The sequence below is a fragment of the Poromitra crassiceps genome (genome assembly GCF_964638095.1).
Source record: "Poromitra crassiceps genome assembly, chromosome: 9".
In the NCBI taxonomy this organism is placed as follows: domain Eukaryota; kingdom Metazoa; phylum Chordata; class Actinopteri; order Beryciformes; family Melamphaidae; genus Poromitra; species Poromitra crassiceps.
The window spans coordinates 13,168,792-13,189,481 of NC_139630.1; the positions used below are offsets into that span (position 1 = coordinate 13,168,792).

General features: G+C 43.6%; 1 protein-coding gene across 1 annotated transcript in view; it reads right to left on the reverse strand.

Annotated features, from left to right (window-relative positions):
* Positions 1 to 20,690, reverse strand: part of scara3 (scavenger receptor class A, member 3) — a 59,035-nt gene that overhangs the window by 22,786 nt on the left and 15,559 nt on the right. The window contains exons 2-4 of the mRNA XM_083643625.1: positions 10,735 to 10,770; positions 9,565 to 9,609; positions 6,871 to 6,990 (exon numbers count right to left, since the gene is read on the reverse strand). Coding sequence (XP_083499751.1) covers positions 6,871 to 6,990; positions 9,565 to 9,609; positions 10,735 to 10,770 — 201 coding nt within the window. The remainder of the gene's footprint in view (positions 1 to 6,870; positions 6,991 to 9,564; positions 9,610 to 10,734; positions 10,771 to 20,690) is intronic.

Sequence of the window (20,690 nt, forward strand, 5' to 3'; positions counted from 1 at the left end):
CATCCCAACTCAAAGAAGATGAAAAAATACCAAAACATGAGTATTTGGCAGTGGTTTTTGTAGGGAGATACCTAGGCGGATTTCCAAAAAGCCATTATAAAAAGTCATTTGAAAAAGCCAAATAATCTGAAATGTTGTCTTTGTCTTTGTACAAAGACAGCTATAACTTCTGCTGTGTTGATCTGATCTGAAAAAGGAAGACATGGTTCGATGCGCAAGATTCAGCCGGTTAATTTGGTATGTAGCATGAACAGCATTGTTCAGAATTAACTACCTAATTAATCACATAAATGACAAATAAACAGCAAAAAATCAGAAACGTAGCAAGAGGGAAAGGTCTACTAATAATAATGTCAAGTGTCAACTAAGTAATGCTGATGGTGTATTCTAATAGCCTAGATAAAGGAGTGAGGATAATACAGTGGATGCTTTCAATTCCTTGGTTTTAGCTATGCAGTGTTCTAAGCAGACTAGATGACATCCAGCAGATGATATTACGCTCATCCGTAAGAGACTTGAAACTTGACTTGGACTTGTAACCAAAGACTTGAGACTTGACTTGGACTCTAGCTCAAAGACTTGAAACTTGACTTGGACTCTAGCTCAAAGACTTGAGACTTGACTTGGACTCTAGCTTAAAGACTTGAGACTTGACTTGGACTCTAGCTCAAAGACTTGAGACTTGACTTGGACTCTAGCTTAAAGACTTGAGACTTGACTTGGACTCTAGCTCAAAGACTTGAGACCTGACTTGGACTCTAGCTCAAAGACTTGAGACCTGACTTGGACTCTAGCTCAAAGACTTGAGACCTGACTTGGACTCTAGCTCAAAGACTTGAGACCTGACTTGGACTCTAGCTCAAAGACTTGAGACTTGACTTGGACTCTAGCTCAAAGACTTGAGACTTGACTTGGACTCTAGCTCAAAGACTTGAGACTTGACTTGGACTCTAGCTCAAAGACTTGAGACTTGACTTGGACTCTAGCTCAAAGACTTGAGACTTGACTTGGACTCTAGCTCAAAGACTTGAGACTTGACTTGGACTCTAGCTCAAAGACTTGAGACTTGACTTGGACTCTAGCTCAAAGACTTGAGACTTGACTTGGACTTGCAAAAAACGACTTGTGAGCATCTCTGCGAAGTGACATCATTTCAGGGTGATTATTGGATTGAGGAGAAGGACTGATTGAGGTTTTCCGCCATTTCGGAACGCATGACAAGACTTCAAAGATGGTGGCTGGGCTAGCTACCACCTACTGTAAAGCCAATGGGTGTGACTGCAGTGAGTGAGTGCAGCACGCTCCTCCATAGAGTCTCCATAGAACAAATCAATCGTTGAAGCCATACAAAAGAAAATCTGTTATTGTTTTGTTCTGCTCAAATGTAAAGTTGTGCATCGCTAACAGAGACGACAAGAACTGGAGCGTTATGTCATTTTCATTTGCAACTGTCCAATTACTGTTAGCTAACTAACCTTAAAACAAGAAAGGGAATAATGTTGCTGAAAATGAAAAGTGGCAGAAAATGCATTCACTTCTTGAAGAAGTGAATGATTCCTAAACGGAGCACGTCACTAGCTCAAGATGTTGTCTACTTCCCTTCATGCCTCACAGTGACGTAATGCACGCAGCACTGCTAATGTTGAGACATGCTCATTTTGAAGTGGCATAAAATGCACTGCATCCAAAACAAGGTTAAAAAAGGCTCCAAAAATACAGCCCATAGTAACTTTGTTGTTGTTGTTGTTGTTGTTGTTGTTGTTGTTGTTGTTGTTGTTGTTGTTGTTGTTGTTGTTGTTGTTGTTATTATTATTATTATTATTATATTTATTATTATCACAGTTTATGTTTTCGTTGACGTCCAAATGCTGTTGGAAGCCAAACCTGATTAATCTCAAAATTGCATAACAGATTAGCATAACTAATAGCCTATTTAACAACAGGAGGACAGTGCTAATTTCACACATAAAACTCAAGGGTTTACCAAAATCATACACTTAATGAAAAGCAACAAAGCACAAAGAAACAACTAAATAAAATGAAAAACATGTAAAATGTATAGTTTAAATAGTCAAATACACTTTTGACGAAGGGTCATGGGTGTGTAAGGCTGTGCATGATCAGATCCAGAAATGAGTCTTCTCCATGAAACATGGTAAGCAGTAGACCTTGGTGTTAACAGGAAATAGGAAGTAGTTATTGGAGTAAAAACAGGAAGGTCCTGCTCCCCGTTATTTCCCAAGAGAGCAACAACATTAGCCGCTTCCTATAATCCCTGACTCAGGGGGTGAACACAGGCCTGTTTGCATGTGTAAATGCTTCCACGTGCATTGTGCACATAGAGAGGCAAAGTGACCGCCTACTTCCTGCTTCAGCACAAGCCCCCAGGAATAATAGCGCTGGGCTGTGAAGCCATTTGAACAATGGTGGCGAAGCTCTGTATTGCAAGTCACGTGACGCCATGCAGCCCAGGAAGGAAAATTCCCATCCACTTGCATGGGGAACCCGGCAGCTGTTAAACCCAGGGGATTTTTTTCCGGGTGTCACTCAAAGTATAAAACGACTCGTTTAATGATCAAATAATTTTTTATGGGGCATTTTTTCTTCAGAAGCCACTAAGAGCCGTATACGGGTGTATTTTCTTCTATTAATACATCCATGGGTGGGAGGGGTGGGAGACGTCATGGAATACGTCATGGCACACATGCGCACTTCGCCTTGGGCCGCATGGTCAGGAAGTAAAACCAGGAAGAAAAACCCCCCCATGATGACTTCATGCGTCAGTGAGCAGCAGCCTCCGTTCCAATGCATGGGTGGGCGTGGCTCGTCCCCTATCCAGTTATTTTAATACATCCATGCTTCAGCACTGTACCAGAGATTTTCATCCGCCATTTATTTTTCCATAGGCATTTCATAAAATGCTTATGAAAAGAGTTTTACTGGTCAAATGTGTGATTGGGATCTGAATGCATTTTTGGCACATTTACATGTAGATTCTAAGTGCTTTTGCTCTATCCATCATATGGGGGATGTTAATACAGGTGGATAGGGAGTCACTATGCATCGTTTCAATCTCAGCTTCTTTATAGCATATAAAGAAGCTGAAACCATATAAACGCTTCATTTCATCATGCTCCTATAAAACTGTTCTTTACAGCACATGCTTTTGCTATCATACAGTAAATTTGAACTGTACAGTACGTACCCCTGCTCCTACACCAGGGGGCGTAGCCAGAAATGAAATGTCGGGTGGCCTGAATAAAAGTGGGTGGGCCACACAACTCATTCCATCATTGATTTGAGATGTTATTTAGCCTGACAAGCTAGCATGATGACATGGTTGGTGGCAATGGAGGCATAGGTCTTCTAGTTTCATATGATACCAGTAGCTTGACTCTAGCTGAGCCTGCTGCTACGCTGACTCTAGCCTGCTACAGCTTCTGAAAGACAGGAATAGAGAGCCGCAGGGATGACGTATTTTTGTAGGCTGAATGCGGAAGTCCCGAACTTCCTGGTTCTTCACTGTTTCTGTCTATGGGATTTTTGAATGGGTTTTTGGCGCGATGCTTCAAATAATGTCTGTGGGCAACACAAGTTTAATCAAACGCGAACCAAGGTTCAGCGGGATAATCTTCACACATGAGGACCACTTTCATGAGTTTTGTAGCGTAAATGCGAGCCCTAGAAGTAAAAAGCTCGAGCTAAGCTAATCCAGAACTACACACTGTCGCATAGGCTTCCACGTCACGTCAGCACTCAACCTGGACTGTTGTTGGATGTGTGCACTGATTACCCCGGGCTGAACGGGCGGAACCAGGTGAGGGAAAGAGAATTTCCGTGTTCGTCCTTTGAGTGGTGACGTTATTGACGTATATATCCCCGTCGACTCAACAGTGTAGTCTCATTTAGCCGTTTGCTAGCTAGCCACCCTTTTAACGGCACATAAAAGCTTCAAAACTCATAAAAGTGGTCTTCATGTGTGAAGATGATGTTACTAAACACTGGTTTGCGTTTGATTAAGCCAGCGTTGCCCAGAGAGATTATTAGAAGCATCGCGCCAAAAACCCATTCAAAACTCCCATAGGCGAAAACTGTGAAGAACCAGGGCTGTTAGCATCGATGATTTCCGGACTCGTTACTGCGGCTCTCTATGTGGGCCGTTTAAGAGGTTTAAAAGTGTCCTGATTGGATGGGCCTATAGGCAATAAGTGAGTGGGCCTATAGGCCCAGCCAGGCCCACCCATAGCTACGCCCCTGTCCTACACCCTGCTATGCATCATGTTCTCAGATACGAAATGTTTTAGGTTGAATGGATGAGCGTGACAAAGCTTCCTTGGAAAAAAAATTCTTTGTCCCGACAGCTGAAGGCGACTAAAATGTGTAGCTATTTGTTGAACATTTGTTACGCAGCAATATTTTTTTGAAGAATTCATTTGATCCCTGTCACGCAACAGATGTTCGGCGGGTTCTGTAATTTCAGTGGTCACTGGTTTGTGGTTTTTTCCTGTTGCACAACCTTGGCAGTTTTCAGCCAAGTAGCCTACAATATGTTTTCTGTCCAGTTGTCAGTGTTTTGCACTTGTACAGCTGTGTGAGTTGACATAAAGTCTAAAAAAAAACTTCTGTTTCTGCTTAGACAGCATTGCCACACAGCAGTCACTTTATGTGTATGAGTAGGTGGTGTGTGGACAAGTCTGTTAATAATTAGGGTTCATAATAATAAGCGCCAATACTGTTATATCTGGATTGAAGCTAATTTGTACTGAAGTATTTAACCATTTCATGCCAACCCCCCCCCCCTCCCCAAATAAATAAATAAATAAATAAATAAATAAATAAATAAATAAATAAATAAATATGCAGCATTTAGACTTGAGAGATTTTGCATGAGTCTACCAAGGCGCTCTCAGCTCCACAGCCTCCTCTGAGCTGCCTGAACTGCTGTAAAGGGAAATAAGATTTACGGCGTCCAACCCAAATAACAAGGACGTGGATGTGAACAGCATCTGTTCATACTCTGCAGCTGTCAGGTACAACATGCCATACAGAACCCAGACCCACTTTATTCTGATCTATATGGGACTTAAATGGACCTTGTCTTATTAACACACACACACACACACATCTCACACACACACACACACACACACGTCTCACACACACACACACACACACACACACACACGAACACACACACGTCTCACACACACACACACACACACACACACACACACACACACACACGTCTCACACACACACACACACACACACACACACACATCTCACACACACGCACACACGCAGAGTCCAGATACTTCGTCCTTTTCGCATGAATTGCCTGCTTCTCCACTGCATTCTGCACAGATTGTTACGCAACAGATTCTGAAATGTCTCGATGCAAATATAGGACATAATTGCGTGCAGCCTTTCCCATCATTTCCACAACTTATTGCGATAAGTTGAATCACATGATAAAGTGATATATAGTCACATGACCACATGATTTATAGGCAGGCTGCAAATGATTTGGCCGCGGAGTGCATCCAATCTGGATTTAATCCCCTGGGATTTTCACTAACTACAGTTTTTTTTTTTTGCAAACCTTAACTCATTGAATGCCATGGACGGACATGTTCGTCATTTCAAGTAGTGACGTAGAGTGCCAAGGACGGACATGTTCGTCAATTGCGTTTTTTGACGGTGGGGCGTCGATCAAAGCCTTCTGCCTCTCCTGTACAAATATTATAGCTATTGGAGGTCTATAACCTATTTTACAGAACCCTTAGGTGGCGACAGTGCTCTCCACATAACAGAAAGGCAAGGAAAAAACAAAGAAGAAGTCGTTATGGAAACGGAAATCGCATCGCATCCGTATGCATCGATATGCTGAAGCACGTTACTGCAGCTGTGCCTGCAGCAGCCAATCTGCTCCCACAATTGAGCCGCTCCGTGTCGGTTGCGACAGCACGACAGCACATCCACACCGTGGAGTTGTTTATTATTCTCAACTGGAAGCATCGTTGCCGGTGACAAACACACGCGGAACGCTGTAAAAAAGCTGGATGTCGCGGGTGGCACAGCAAACTCAGCAGAGAGCCACCACAGACAGGAGGAGGAGTGTGCAGTTGAGGCGAGGCGGGGCGGGGCGGGGCGGGGGGGGGGGGCACGCAGAGCAGCACGCAACACCCAGACAGACCCAGGCAGCAGGACAGGATTGACAAACGCAAGCCAGAATATCCGATGCCCACCAGCAGCAAGCTTCAGAGTCAGTGATGTGCTTGAAATGTTTAATTTCACAAAAGGCCAATTATCTCAGCTTCTAGAAAAAAATTTATGTTTTTGGATGAATCAAGCTATTTTCTCCGGCTCATAACTAAAGAACGGAAAATGGGATCAATATACTTTTTTTTGCAGATGATAGAATAGAGTCTCATCGTTCTTTGTGCGTGTTCAGTGTTTACATAGTAATATCACACAATATTCTGTGGGCCTCGAGAAATCACTGAAAACGCTCTGAAACTCTGGCACTGGGAGCGTCCGTTCTCCAAAAGTGGCTGGCATTCAATGAGTTAATAGGCTCTGTGTGTGTGTGTGTGTGTGTGTGTGTGTGTGTGTGTGTGTGTGTGTGTGTGTGTGTGTGTGTGTGTGCGTGCGTGCGTGCGTGCGTGCGTGCGTCTGTGTGTGTGTGTCTGTGTGTGTGCATGCGTGTGTGCGTGTGTGTGTGTGTGCGTGTGCGTGCGTCTGTGTGTGTGTGTGTGTGCGCGTGCGTCTGTGTGTGTGCGTGCGTGTGTGTGTGTGTGTGTGTGTGTGCGTGCGTGTGTGTGTGCGTGCGTGTGTGTGTGTGCGTGCGTGCGTGTGTGTGTGTCTCACCGAGCGAGGCCAGCACTGCCACAGTGATGATGAGGAAGGCAAAGAAGCCGTAGAGGACTTTGACGGCCAGCTGGAGAGAGTGGCTCTGCTGGCACTTCACACAGCCGCCTCGCCCCCGACCTGCAGGAGTGAAGGAGTGAATACATGCATGGATGAATGGATGAATTATGACTGTATGAGGGAGTGATTGAACATGACTGCAAAACAAAGCCACCGAACAAGACAAAGACAAAGACAGGGCATGAAGCTTCTAGAGAAAACCAATGTGTTCTCATCCCACATGCCCCCACATGCTTTGGGTCACGACCCCTCGGCGCCAAAGTCGACGTCGCTTCCTGCTTCAGCATGCGCACCAAGAGATTTCATCCGCCATTTATTTTCCCATAGACATTTCGTAAAATGCGTATAAAAATAGTTTTACTTGGTCAAACCAAACGACTCAGCTATATTTAGAATCAGGGGAGAGATAATGTTTCACTCAGACCAAAACTACAAAAGAATCGAATAAAGTAAATATATATATACGGTAGCCCTATATATACAGTATATTGAGTTGTTTTTTGGTCCAAGTGAATGTTCAATGGTCTCTCCTGTTTCTAAATATAGCTGCATCGTTTAGTTTGACTAATTAAAACTGTTTTTTTATAAGCATTTTATGAAATGTCCATGGGAAAATAAATGGTGGATTAAATTTCTTGGTGTGTATGTGTAACCCGGAGGTGGAGGTGACTTTGGCTCTCTTTATACAGACGAAAAATGTTCCCTTCCTCGTCATGTTTGGAGGCGCAGGGTAGCAGAACTCCCACAGCGACGTCACCGGTCACGTCCGTTCATTTGAAAATGTTGCCACGTTCGTTAGCTTTAGGCAACTAAAACAACGTGGTTAAGGTTATAGGGTTATGGTTTGGGTCAAACAAAATGGACACGCCAGGAATCGAACGGGGCGCCTCCCATGTGGCTAAGCCAACCCCGGCCCTGCACCCTTACCGAGCCGCGGCTAACTTGAATGTCGCTATCCCGCGGTGTCCCTTTCAGCCGCTGTGGGAAGTTCTGCTGGACTACCCGGCTCGTCCAAAAACATCGAGGCTACTGTGAGCGGCGTTATAGCGACGGACTCGACACGGCGGCCGAATTTGACGCCTTGAGAATGAGAACAGACTGGAGAAAACAGGCTTTCATTTGATGTGGCTGCTAGCAGTGTAAGTGCCAGCACACGCACGCACGCACACACACACGCACACGCACACACACACACACACACACACACGCACGCACGCACACGCACGCACACGCGCACACACACACACACACACACACACACACACACACACAGTGCCAGAGTCAATGTGTGAGATTTATCAGTGGGAGATAAGGCTAACACAATAGCCTCACAGTTTGTCTGGAAGCCCGTGTTAGTGGCAGATTTAGCGGTGAGGAGCTTCATGTGGGGAGATGCAGAGCAGATGTGGAACTCACGCATAACAAAGCTGTCATGGCAGATGCACAAAGACACACACACACACTCACACACTCACACACAACACACACACACACAAAGTTATACACAAGCCATGTACACACATGGCCCAAGTGTACACAATGCATCACGGGTGGAAAGATGCAACACAGATGTGCAAGGTTGTTGTCATTAGACTCGCGTGCGTGCGTGCCTGTGTGTGTATGTGCGTGCCTGTGTGTGTGCGTGCCTGCGTGTGTGTGTGTGTGTGCGTGCCTGTGTGTGTGTGTGTGTGTGTGCGTGCCTGTGTGTGTGTGTGTGTATGTGCCTGCCTGCGTGTGTGCATGCCTGCGTGTGTGTGTGTGTGTGTGTGTGTGCGTGCCTGTGTGTGTGCGTGCCTGCGTGTGTGTGTGTGTGTGTGTGTGTGCGTGCCTGTGTGTGTGTGTGTGTGTGCCTGTGTGTGTGCATGTGTGCGTGCCTGCGTGTGTGTGTGTGTGTGTGTGTGTGTGTGTGTGTGTGTGTGTGTGTGTGTGTGTGTGTGTGTGTGTGTGTGTGTGTGTGTGCGTGCCTGCGTGGCTGTGTGTGAATATCACGTTTCGGGACCAAAAATACGTTGCCTCCAGTATCACATTAACGCTACGTCACATTCTGGTGGGCAGAAACACTTGCCTGTGTTCGATCCCCAGTCATGGTCGCAGCGTTTCCAAACTCTACATTTAACTTCATTTGACTAAATATAACTAAAGCTGTTGAAGTTGTTTTATAGACCCATTTCACAGCAACCGTTCTGAGGTGGTAAAGCAGGAAGTAAAGCATGTGTAACCAATACCATGGAAGGTTCCAGTGCCAGCGCACCCTCATTGATGTTATTGGTTCCACATCTGCTTTACTTCCTGCTCTACCACCTCAAAACGGTTGCTGTGAAAAGGGCCTATTTGCATTTAACGTTCGAAAGGCAGTGAGGTTTTCAAATGAATTGTATTTTTTATTTTTTTTGACATTGAGATTGTATGGACCATGTGATCAGTGCTGACATTCTATTCTGGTGATTGGGTTGTTGTGTTCATGCATGTGTGGGGAGCAGAGGCGCATGTGTGTGTGTGTGTGTGTGTGTGTGTGTGTGTGTGTGTGTGTGTGTGTGTGTGTGTGTGTGTGTGTGCGTGCGTGTGTGTGTGTACGTGCGTGCGTGTGTGTGTGTGTGTGTGTGTGTGTGTGTGTGTGTGTCTGTTAGCCTTCACCTCTAAAGGAAGGCATTTCCTCCTCCTCGCCGGTAAGATCCTCCTCTGTAAAAACAAGACAAGACCAAGTTGTCCATGACAAGATCTATGGCTACTGATCAGATGCAGTGCATATCAAAACTCTACACATTTCTTTCAATAGTTCTCGTTTTGACTGTCTTGAGACCTGCGATGAAAAGTTAAATCAGATGTGTTTCGCGTTTATTTCTACATATATATCAGCAGGAATTTTTTTTGCAGTAAAGTTGGTCAAAACTGTATCAAAAGTGAGAGTCATCAGGCTTGTTCCTGTGATAATACGCAAATTCACAATCACAGAAACTCCTCGAAAGACTTTACTGCTCAACTTTATTTATTTTGAAAATAGACCCTCAAAAAACCCATCAGAACAGTAAGCGCACCAAATGAAAGGGGACCCGTTTGAGGTTGCTTTTGTGTTATTCTTACAGTATGCAGACCAGAGGTTCATGCTAAATGGAAACTCTAGCTGAGTATTGCAGATTAAATGCAAAACAAACTAGACTCAACGTCTTCCACTGCAATAACATTCAACCAATAAAACGCTGAGCAATTGTCGCCTGAAGACGCCTCCATCTTCCTCCTCCATAAAGATCTACTGCTGAGTCATTATAGAAGAAGTTGGTCGACAACATAGTTTTTTGACGTGCGGTTTTGTGATTTTGCCATTTCAAGCGTGCTCATTTTGCAAAATGTCAAGTCGTTGTAAATCTGTGGTTGAATTTGGCATTAATCACTGCAGTCCCACAATCATAAAGTGGATAAAGGAGGAGGGACGACTGAGGTGAAAACTGAAGACGTGTCGTTGTATAGCCAGCCAATCAGGGACAGATTGACACCTGGGACACCAGGTGAATGTCTGTTAGAACAAGCACGGCCAACGAGCAGCTCATGTCTTAGACAGGTGTGTCGACTTTTGATACGCACTGCAAGTTGTTATTGTTTCAATCAAACTAACCACCCATAATGCATCACTCCCATGGCACCACTTGTGGTTTGGACCCTGCGCTGACATAACGGAGCCAAATAAACATGGAGGGGAAGGTTCAAACCCCACGCCACATTTGTCACCAAGTACCTTTTTTATGATGTGACTGACTATTGACATTTACGGCATTTGGGTCTAAGACAAAAGAACAGCTTGATACTGACCTTTGAAAAGCTGGTTCTCATATCCACCATAGTTTTCTGCAAGAGAGAGAGAGAGACAGAGAGAGAGAGACACAGCGAGAGAGAGAGACAGAGACACAGAGAGAGACACATAGAGAGAGAGAGAGAGAGAGAGAGAGAGAGAGACACATAGAGAGAGAGAGAGAGAGAGAGAGATAGACAGAGAGAGAGAGAGAGAGAGAGACACATAGAGAGAGAGAGAGAGAGAGAGAGAGAGAGATAGACAGAGAGAGAGAGAGAGAGAGAGAGACACATAGAGAGAGAGAGAGAGAGAGAGAGAGAGATAGACAGAGAGAGAGAGAGAGAGACACAGAGAGAGAGAGAGAGAGAGAGAGAGAGAGAGAGAGCACACGTTTAAAAAATGAGGGTCACAACCCCATCCTGTCGGAGCCACGAGCAAATTTTATTGGTTTTGTCATAAATCATACAAAAACCAACAGCATCTCCACACAGTCCTCCCCTCGCCGTCCTCCCCACACAGTCCTCCCCTCGCCGTCCTTCCCACACGGTCCTCCCCACACGGTCCTCCCCACACAGTCCTCCCCTTGCGGTCCTCCCCTCGCCGTCCTCCCCACACGGTCCTCCCCACACGGTCCTCCCCTTGCGGTCCTCCCCACACGGTCCTCCCCACACGGTCCTCCCCACACGGTCCCCCCCACACGGTCCTCCCCACACGGTCCTCCCCTCGCCGTCCTCCCCACACAGCCTCTCTGGGCATCTAGCACAACACCCGACCTCACAGCCGGCTCCGTATTGTTCCCAGCTCGTACTGTACGTGGCAGCCATTTTGTAAAAACACAATGAAAGCACATGGACAGAGGGAGAGGTGTTTGTGTTCTGCTGAAATGTTTTGTCTGACCAGTTGCTCACTGAGGAAAAACCACACCCACACTGCTGCAAAGTATGTCTGCTGTGTGTGTGTGTGTGTGTGTGTGTGTGTGTGTGTGTGTGTGTGTGTGTGTGTGTGTGTGTGTGTGCGTGTGTGTGTGTGTGTGTGTGTGTGTGTGTGTGTGTGTGCGTTAAGGCCCAATTATACTCCACGTTAAAGACGGAGACGGACAGAGCCTTCTGTCCGTACTCTGCGTTCATTTCGTGCGTTTTGTGTCCGTCATCACAAAGCTTACGGATACGCATGAAACGCAGCAAAACCACACACACACACTCATGCATTTGACTCTCTACTGCCCACTGGTGGATGTATTGCTAACATGATACCAATGTGAAAGACGCATGGAAGTATGTGGGCAGTGACGATAATAATGTTTGAAACGGACGCATTTATTTACGTATGAAAATGGAGTAATGAGCCATTAGTGATGCACGGGCGGCAGTTATAACCGCGCTGACCGCGGATCATAAAAAGAAACATTCTGATTAATAGCGGATGGCTTGTATTTTTATTTTTTTTTACTTATTTTTTATTACAGCAATTCAGACACAGTAACATAGACAGCAAATAAATTAAACAGTGATGGGCACATTAATCATCCACTTTAGTTTCATACAATTTGAGGATGATATGTTACGTTCTTCTCATCAGTACATACATGGATTACACAATGATGTCCATCTCATAAAATAAAAAATAAAGAAACAAAGAAAAAAACAAAAATAAAAGACCAAAACAGACAAATGCCAAAATGAAAATAAAAATACAAAACAAAACAAAACAAAACAGACAAAACCCTGACCGAGGTGAGGTATGATATTATCTTATTACCTTAATAGCATCATCATGGGACCCCATCTTTTAGTAAATGTGTGGTTTTGAAGTCTCAGTGAGTATGTTATTTGCTCCATTTTATACACATCCCCTAATTTTTGTAACCAGAAATTATAAGTAGGAGGGTCAGGCTTTAACCAGTTCAAAGTAATACATTTCACTGCTACTGTAAACAAGATTTGAAGAAGATAGTTCTGATTTCTTCCTTCTATCCCATCTATTGTCATCCCTAACATAGCAAGTCTTGGGTCTTGTGGGATGTCAAGATGCATTATTTCTCCGACAGATTGAAATATGTCATTCCAGTAATTTTTCAATTTTGAGCATGACCAGAATGTATGTAGATAGTTGCCCACCTGTGCCCCACAATTTCTCCAGCAGTTACTAGATATGGCTGGATTTATCTTAGCTGTTATATGTGGTGTCCTAAAGAACCTGATTATAGTCTTCCACCGGAATTCTCTCCAAGAGTTTGAGCATGTGACTAGGTGTGCTTCCGAACATACATTCTTCCACATATCTGTCGGTATTTCCTGTTCTAGTTCAGTCTCCCATTTTTCTTTTATACTAATAGAATTATTTGAATCCATGCTCAGAAACACCTGATACAGTCTAGAAATAATCTTACATAACACATTCTCAGTCTGCACCTTTATCCAGAATCTATCTATTTCGCTAAGATTTCTTATTTTACACAGATCTTTGTGTTTAGTTAAGAAGCTTCTCAGCTGTAAGTAGAAATAAAAATCAGTCCTTGGTAAGTTAAATTCTGTTTGTATTTGTTCGAAGGACTTCAGGTTATCTTCACAAAATAGCTGGTATATATGAAGCAGACCGTAATCTTTCCACTTTTTAAGTCCCGTATCCAATCGGTTAGGGATAAAGTTCTTGATCAAACCTATGTTTGATAAAGGTGAGACTGACTTGGGCAAATTAAAGAATCTCTGTATTTCCCCCCATACATTCATAGTCATTTTAGTCCATTCACTCATCCTAATTTCTTTAGCTGGGACATCTAAAAATGGTAGATTTGAAAGAGTCTCTTGGCAAAGATGTTTCTCAATGTTCAGCCATCGTGTCTCTGTACGTTCACTAATCCATGCTGTCATTGGTTTCAACTGAGCTGCCCAAAAGTAGTACTTTAGATTTGGCAGGGAAAGTCCACCATCAGATTTGGGAAGTTGTAATATTTTAAATCTAATGCGCGGTCTTTTCCCCTGCCAAATAAATCTTGAAATCAGCCGATCTAATAAATCAAAAGTAATTATTGGAATCTTAATAGGTAACATTTGAAATAAATAAAGCAATCTAGGTAAAACATTCATACGTACACTCTCTATTCGTCCTATAAGAGATATGGGGAGGGGCGTCCATCGTTCCAAGTCATTCTTAATACCTTTAATTATTTTGTCATAGTTGGCACTATATAATTATAATTATATAACAATATATAATTGCTGCAGGGAATGAGGAACATGGATTCCGAGATATTTAATCCCTCCTGTGGGCCATTTAAACCCACTCTGAGATTTAACAAGGTGGGGAATTCTATATCCAATGTCCATGGCTTCAGTTTTTTCCACATTTATAGTATAACCTGAATAAAAAGCAAATGTATCTATGATCTTTTTTAAATGAGGTATGGTTGTCGTGGGATGGGACAAATATAGTAGGACATCGTCTGCATATAACGAGAGTTTATGCTCCTCCTCTCCGACCGTGATACCCTTTATATTTATATCATCTCTAATTAACTGGGCAAGGGGTTCAATGCAAATCGCAAACAATAAAGGCGAGAGCGCGCAGCCTTGTCTGCAACCTTGTTCTAAATTGAAAGCCTCTGATCTGCACCCATTAACTCTAACTGATGCTTGTGGGTTTGAGTATAGTGTTTTAATCCATTTGAGGAAGCTAGGTCCAAAATTTAATCGTGATAATGTCTGAAATAAAAATTGCCAGGATATGCGATCAAACGCCTTCTGTGCATCTAAGGAGAGAAGCATGGCTTCCTCTCCTCCTGTTTGAGCATGAGTCATAATATTAAGGAGCCTTCTAATGTTATCACCATAGTAACGGCCATTTATAAACCCGGTCTGATCAGGGTGTATCACTTGAGTTATAATTTTGTTTACCCGTCTAGAGAGAGTTGTTGTTAAGATTCGGAGGTCACAGTTCAATAATGAAATGGGTCTGTATGACTGGCACTCAGTAGGGTCCTTACCCTCCTTGTGTATGACGACTATTGTTGCATCCCTCCAGGAGGGAGCCAAAGAGCCAGATTCCAGACAGCAATGATAGGCTTGTATCAGTAGGGGGGACACCATATCCTTAAACATTTTAAAAAATTCATTAATAAAGCCATCAGGCCCTGGACTTTTATTATTCTTAAGTGTTAATATTACTTCCTCAATTTCCGTTGCCCCGATTGGTTTGTCTAGTTCTTTAGCCATTGTATCTGTTAACTCTGTCAATTTTATTTCTTGTAAGAAGGAGTTCAACGCTCCTGTATCAGTACACATATCTGAATTCTTATACAAAGTTTTATAAAACTGTGCAAAGGATTCTGCAATCTCGTTTGGTTTTGTTAGAAAGGAGCGAGGATTTTTAGATTTTAATTTTTGAACTATATTTACCGCTTGTTGTTTTCTTAACTGGAATGCCAGTAATCTACTTGCTCTACTTCCCTGTTCATAATACCTTTGTTTGGCGAATCTCAATTGTCTTTCAATTTTTTCTGTCAGTAATATGTCTAATTCCCTTCGCGCTATTCTAAGAGCAGTCAGGATATTCGGGGATGAATTATTTTTATGTTGTTGTTCCAAATTAGTTATTTCATTTTCCAATTCGAGTCGTTTTGCTTCGTTTCTCTTCTTTTTTGCACTTGCAAAGGATATGATGCGCCCCCTAAGGTACGCCTTGGCACAGTCCCATATAATCAGTGGGGAGACCTCTGGAGTTACATTCAGTTCAAGGTACGTTTTTAATTCAGTTCTAACATATTTTACAAACTCACGGTCGTTAAGAAGAGAAGCATTCAGTCTCCACTGTCTAGAAGTAGATTTTTGTCCCAAATCCCACGACAACACTAATGGTGAATGATCAGAAAGCGTTATTGGCAATATATTAATATTACTTATTCTATATAATTCCGATTTTGGGGCAAAAAAATAATCGATACGCGAGTAAGATGAGTGCCTGTTCGAATAAAATGTAAAATCTCTGCCGTTTGGGAATTTATGTCTCCATACGTCTATTATTCCTGTCTCCCTACAGCAATCACTAAGCATCCCATTCATCCTAGGAGGGGGGGTTGAGGGAACTGGTTGTCTATCCTTTACCTGTGACATTACACAGTTAAAATCTCCCCCCATTAACAGAAGCCCCACACTTTTCTCTAATATTACAGTAAAGATCGTTTTAATGAATCTTGGATCGTCTTCGTTTGGGGCGTAGATGTTTAGCAGCGAGACGTCCACTCCATCTATGTTCCCATTTACCAATATATATCTTCCCTCTGTATCTCTATGCATTGAAGTGACCATGAAATTAATTGTTCTATGTATTAGAATTGCAACCCCCCTTCTTCTCCCCGACGCATGTGATGAATAAAACACCTTATCTGCCCATGACTTCTTTAATTTCCCATGTTCTAGGTCTGACAAATGAGTTTCTTGCAGGAATGCTATTTGACATCCCAAATGCTTCAGTTGTTGTAATATTTTCTTTTTCTTTATAGGGCTCTTTAGCCCTTTCACATTATAACTTATTACCTTAAGTAACCCCATTTCTCAGCATGTTCATGTAGAGTGCTCTCTGCAGGGTTTTGGACAAAAAAAACAAAATTAATTAACATCACAAAGACAAAAACAAAAAACTGTGTCATCATTAGCGCAATATTGAATAACATAACAATAACATAACCAAAGTAGGTGTTGTATGGACTTCCCATTTTGAACTTAGTTGAATCTTTCCAATGAATCTCTAATTTCAAAAAGGAACAGTAATCTATTACTTCCTATAGTAGGAATATCCGGGAAAACCACACGGGGGTCCCGGGCCTAAGCTGACAATGACAATAAAAGGAAAATCAAAAAGTAAATAAAACTGGTAATTGACAGCTGTGCGAACTACTTCCTAACTGTGTTCGCATTAACATGATGCATCCTAGGTACTGCAATGCTCACCCCATCCTCATCGGCTATGCATCTTCCCCACCTTATGATAGAAGAGAAAGTTATAATAGCAGCAATAGAGCAGATTTTTTTTTTTTTTTTGTATTTTTTGTATTTTATAGCCTGCATCTGATTCCAGTATCAATAATCCTGTTGCACATAAATATACCATTGGATTACTGGCTCATAGCATCTTAGTTTATAGAGTCTTTTCTAGAGCTATACTATAGGCTACATTGCCCATTGTCATGCGGCATTAATACCGAATATATTTCCAGCTACTCAGATTTCTGTCATTCATGAGGGCCCTTATTCTATTCGATAATCAGCAGGATATAAGAATGATATTTTATGCGTGCCTGTACATGTATACACTCATACATTCTTATGGGGGACCAATAGAATTATTTTACAAACCCACACATACATACACACCCTCACCCACGTCCACCCATCCACCCACACACACACACCCACACCCACACACGTACACTCACACCCACGCACAAAAAACAAACAAATGAACTAACAAGAAACAAAAAAAAACTGTTGGAAAAATAAACAAACACACAAAGGATAAACAAATTCAAAACAATATACAAAAGAAAACGAAGAAGGCCTCGCATTGGTCTCCTAGTGTATCACTCTGTCCTTCTCAGTCCAGTTCGTTTATTGACTTTAGCAGTGTATAGCCTACCATGGTTTATCAAATAGGCCAACTCACCGACAACTCATACTATAGGCTACATTGCCCCTTGTCATGCGGCATTAATACCGAATATATTTCTAACTACTCAGATTTCTGTCATTCATGCGGACCCTTATTCTATTCGATAATCAGCAGGATATAAGAATTATATTTTATGCGTGCCTGTACATGTGTACACTCATACATTCTTATGGGGGACAAATAGAATTATTTTACAAACCCATACATACATCCACACCCTCACCCATGTCTACCCATCCACACACACACACACACACACACACACACACACACACACACACACACACGCCCACTCACACGCACACTCACACACACGCACAAAAAACAAACAAATGAACTAAAAAGAAACAGAGAAAAACTGTTGGAAAAATAAACAAACACACACAGGATAAACAAATTCAAAACAATATACAAAAGAAAACGAGAAAAAAAAAAAAGCCTCGCATTGGTCTCCTAGTGTATCACTCTGTCCTTCTCAGTCCAGTTCGTTTATTGACTTTAGCAGTGTATAGCCTACCATGGTTTATCAAATAGGCCAACTCACCGACAACTCATATTTATGCTCACCGCGTATTCACATTTATTCAATCATCCTCTGGTCTGTGCAGCTCCTTCAAGTCCGTGATCATACTCTGATTCATCCACGGTGTCCTGCGTCGGTTTTTCCCACCTACCGTTTGCCATCCGAGGCTGTGAAGTTCTTTTTCCAGTCTTTCTTCCTCTGAGATTGATGTTGAGATTCCCAGTGGTAGCAGTGCTTCAGCAGCTTCCCATGCCGAGTTGTATGTTTTTATGCCGTCTTGCAGGTGTACTTTCAACACCGCTGGATAAGGAGTTTGGAACTTGATGTTTCTCTCCTTTAGCTGTTTTTTGATCTCGCTGTATTCTCGTCTCCTTCTCTGTAGGGCTGGCGAGTAGTCGTGGTCCATCAAAATCCTCTTCCCTCTGAACTGTAGGTCTTTTAATTTCCATGCCTTTGTGATCACCTGTTGTTTCGTCTGGAAGCGGAGAAACTTCAGGATAAATGATCTTGGCGGCGCGTTCGGGTCTGTTGGTTTCTGCTGTAGGGAGCGGTGTGCTCTTTCTAAGTTGAGGGGGAGATCCTCTGCGAATTGAAGAATGTTTCTAAGAAAATTCTCGATCCATTGCACTGTATCTCCTGTTTCTGAATCCTCCATGACCCCGTACAGCCGCAAATTGTTCCTTCTCGTGTGGTTTTCCAAACCCTCACATCTCTCCTCCAGCATTTTATCACGTCGTAGCAGGTAGCCTATTAGTCTGTCGGAGCGCAGGCCTCTATCTTCCACTGTGCAGACACGATTTTCAGCCTCCGTCATTCTTGTTGTTAGGCCTCCAACCGCTTGTTCCACTGTAGCTATGGCATTTGTCATCTTATCTAGCTTTTCATTGTTTTCATTTCTGAACGTTCTCAGTTCAGACAGGATAGTTGCTAGGCTGTCCTCAGTTGTCTCAGGCATTTCCGCGTTTACAACGGCGTCCTCGCGGCCAGCCTTCTTCTGCGGGAAGTAGGGAGAGATCTCGCTGTTTTTTACCTCTTTCGTCGTCGCAGATCTTAAATTGAACTCCTTCCTGAAGCCTTTGTTCATATTAGTAAATATTCTAGTATTTTGAGTGATCTTGAATCATCTTATGTGGAGGATGCCGGTGGATTTTAGCCGGGGATGGTCAGGAGCTTTACCTAGGGTGCAGCCATTAGGTGGGCGTGTCCCGGATGGGTTGTATTTTAATCTTAATTTTTCATCAGGCACATTCTTAGCCACCTAATTGTAGGACCCGTAAAGGACCCAAGGCAGTGGTAAACAAAATAATAGCCATGTGCTAGGTCGCTAGGCTCCTCTTTTGGTCCATATATGGTCAATGACATCACCCTCAAACAGGAGGCAATCCAGTAAACTAAACTTAAAACTATAGCGTTAGCCGAGTGAGCTAAGCTACATGGGGGCATGTGGTGGACTGGACAAAATACAGCATGGAAGTTTATTTGGAGTCCATGGACTGCAGCGATCGCACCGACGGCAGCAGAAACCGTAAGTTCGCTCCTTTTATAGCGTTGTGAAATGTCGGGTGCACGGCGGGCGCTGATCTATAAATAGTATGAAATAATTTGCATGGATTTATGGCGGGCGGATGGTTCATGCATACACACGGATTAGGATGGCATAAAAGCTCATGTATGTGTGTGCGTGCGCGCGTGCGTGCGTGTGTGTGTGTGTGCACGCGTGTGTGTGCGTGTTTGTGAGCATGTCATCATCTCATACTCCTCCAGCTGGAATGGGCAGAAGAGGTTGAGTTCCACAGAACACGGCCTCTAGCTAGAGAGCCTAATGAAGCACAGAACACGGCCTCTAGCTAGAGAGCCTAATGAAGCACGGAACACGGCCTCTAGCTAGAGAGCCTAATGAAGCACGGAACACGGCCTCTAGCTAGAGAGCCTAATGAAGCACAGAACACGGCCTCTAGCTAGAGAGCCTAATGAAGCACAGAACACGGCCTCTAGCTAGAGAGCCTAATGAAGCACAGAACACGGCCTCTAGCTAGAGAGCCTAATGAAGCACAGAACACGGCCTCTAGCTAGAGAGCCTAATGAAGCACGGAACACGGCCTCTAGCTAGAGAGCCTAATGAAGCACAGAACACGGCCTCTAGCTAGAGAGCCTAATGAAGCACAGAACACGGCCTCTAGCTAGAGAGCCTAATGAAGCACAGAACACGGCCTCTAGCTAGAGAGCCTAATGAAGCACAGAACACGGCCTCTAGCTAGAGAGCCTAATGAAGCACAGAACACGGCCTCTAGCTAGAGAGCCTAATGAAGCACAGAACACGGCCTCTAGCTAGAGAGCCTAATGAAGCACAGAACACGGCCTCTAGCTAGAGAGCCTAATGAAGCACGGAACACGGCCTCTAGCTAGAGAGCCTAATGAAGCACAGAACACGGCCTCTAGCTAGAGAGCCTAATGAAGCACAGAACACGGCCTCTAGCTAGAGAGCCTAATGAAGCACAGAACACGGCCTCTAGCTAGAGAGCCTAATGAAGCACAAACGTACCAGGTGACCTGAACGTGCCAGGTGACATTACACTGCTTTCATGCTGTGTTTAATAATGGCAATGGACTTGATTCTGCGGGCCATCTCTGCACACCACCCAAACCGGTACCCACCCTGCACCTCAGGTGCTGCTGGCCTGGCAGTGGCACTGGATCTTCGGAAACCAAAACGCTTGATGGAACGGCGGGACAGACAAGGAAGTGGAAGATTCACGCGCACGCACACACACACACACACACACACACACA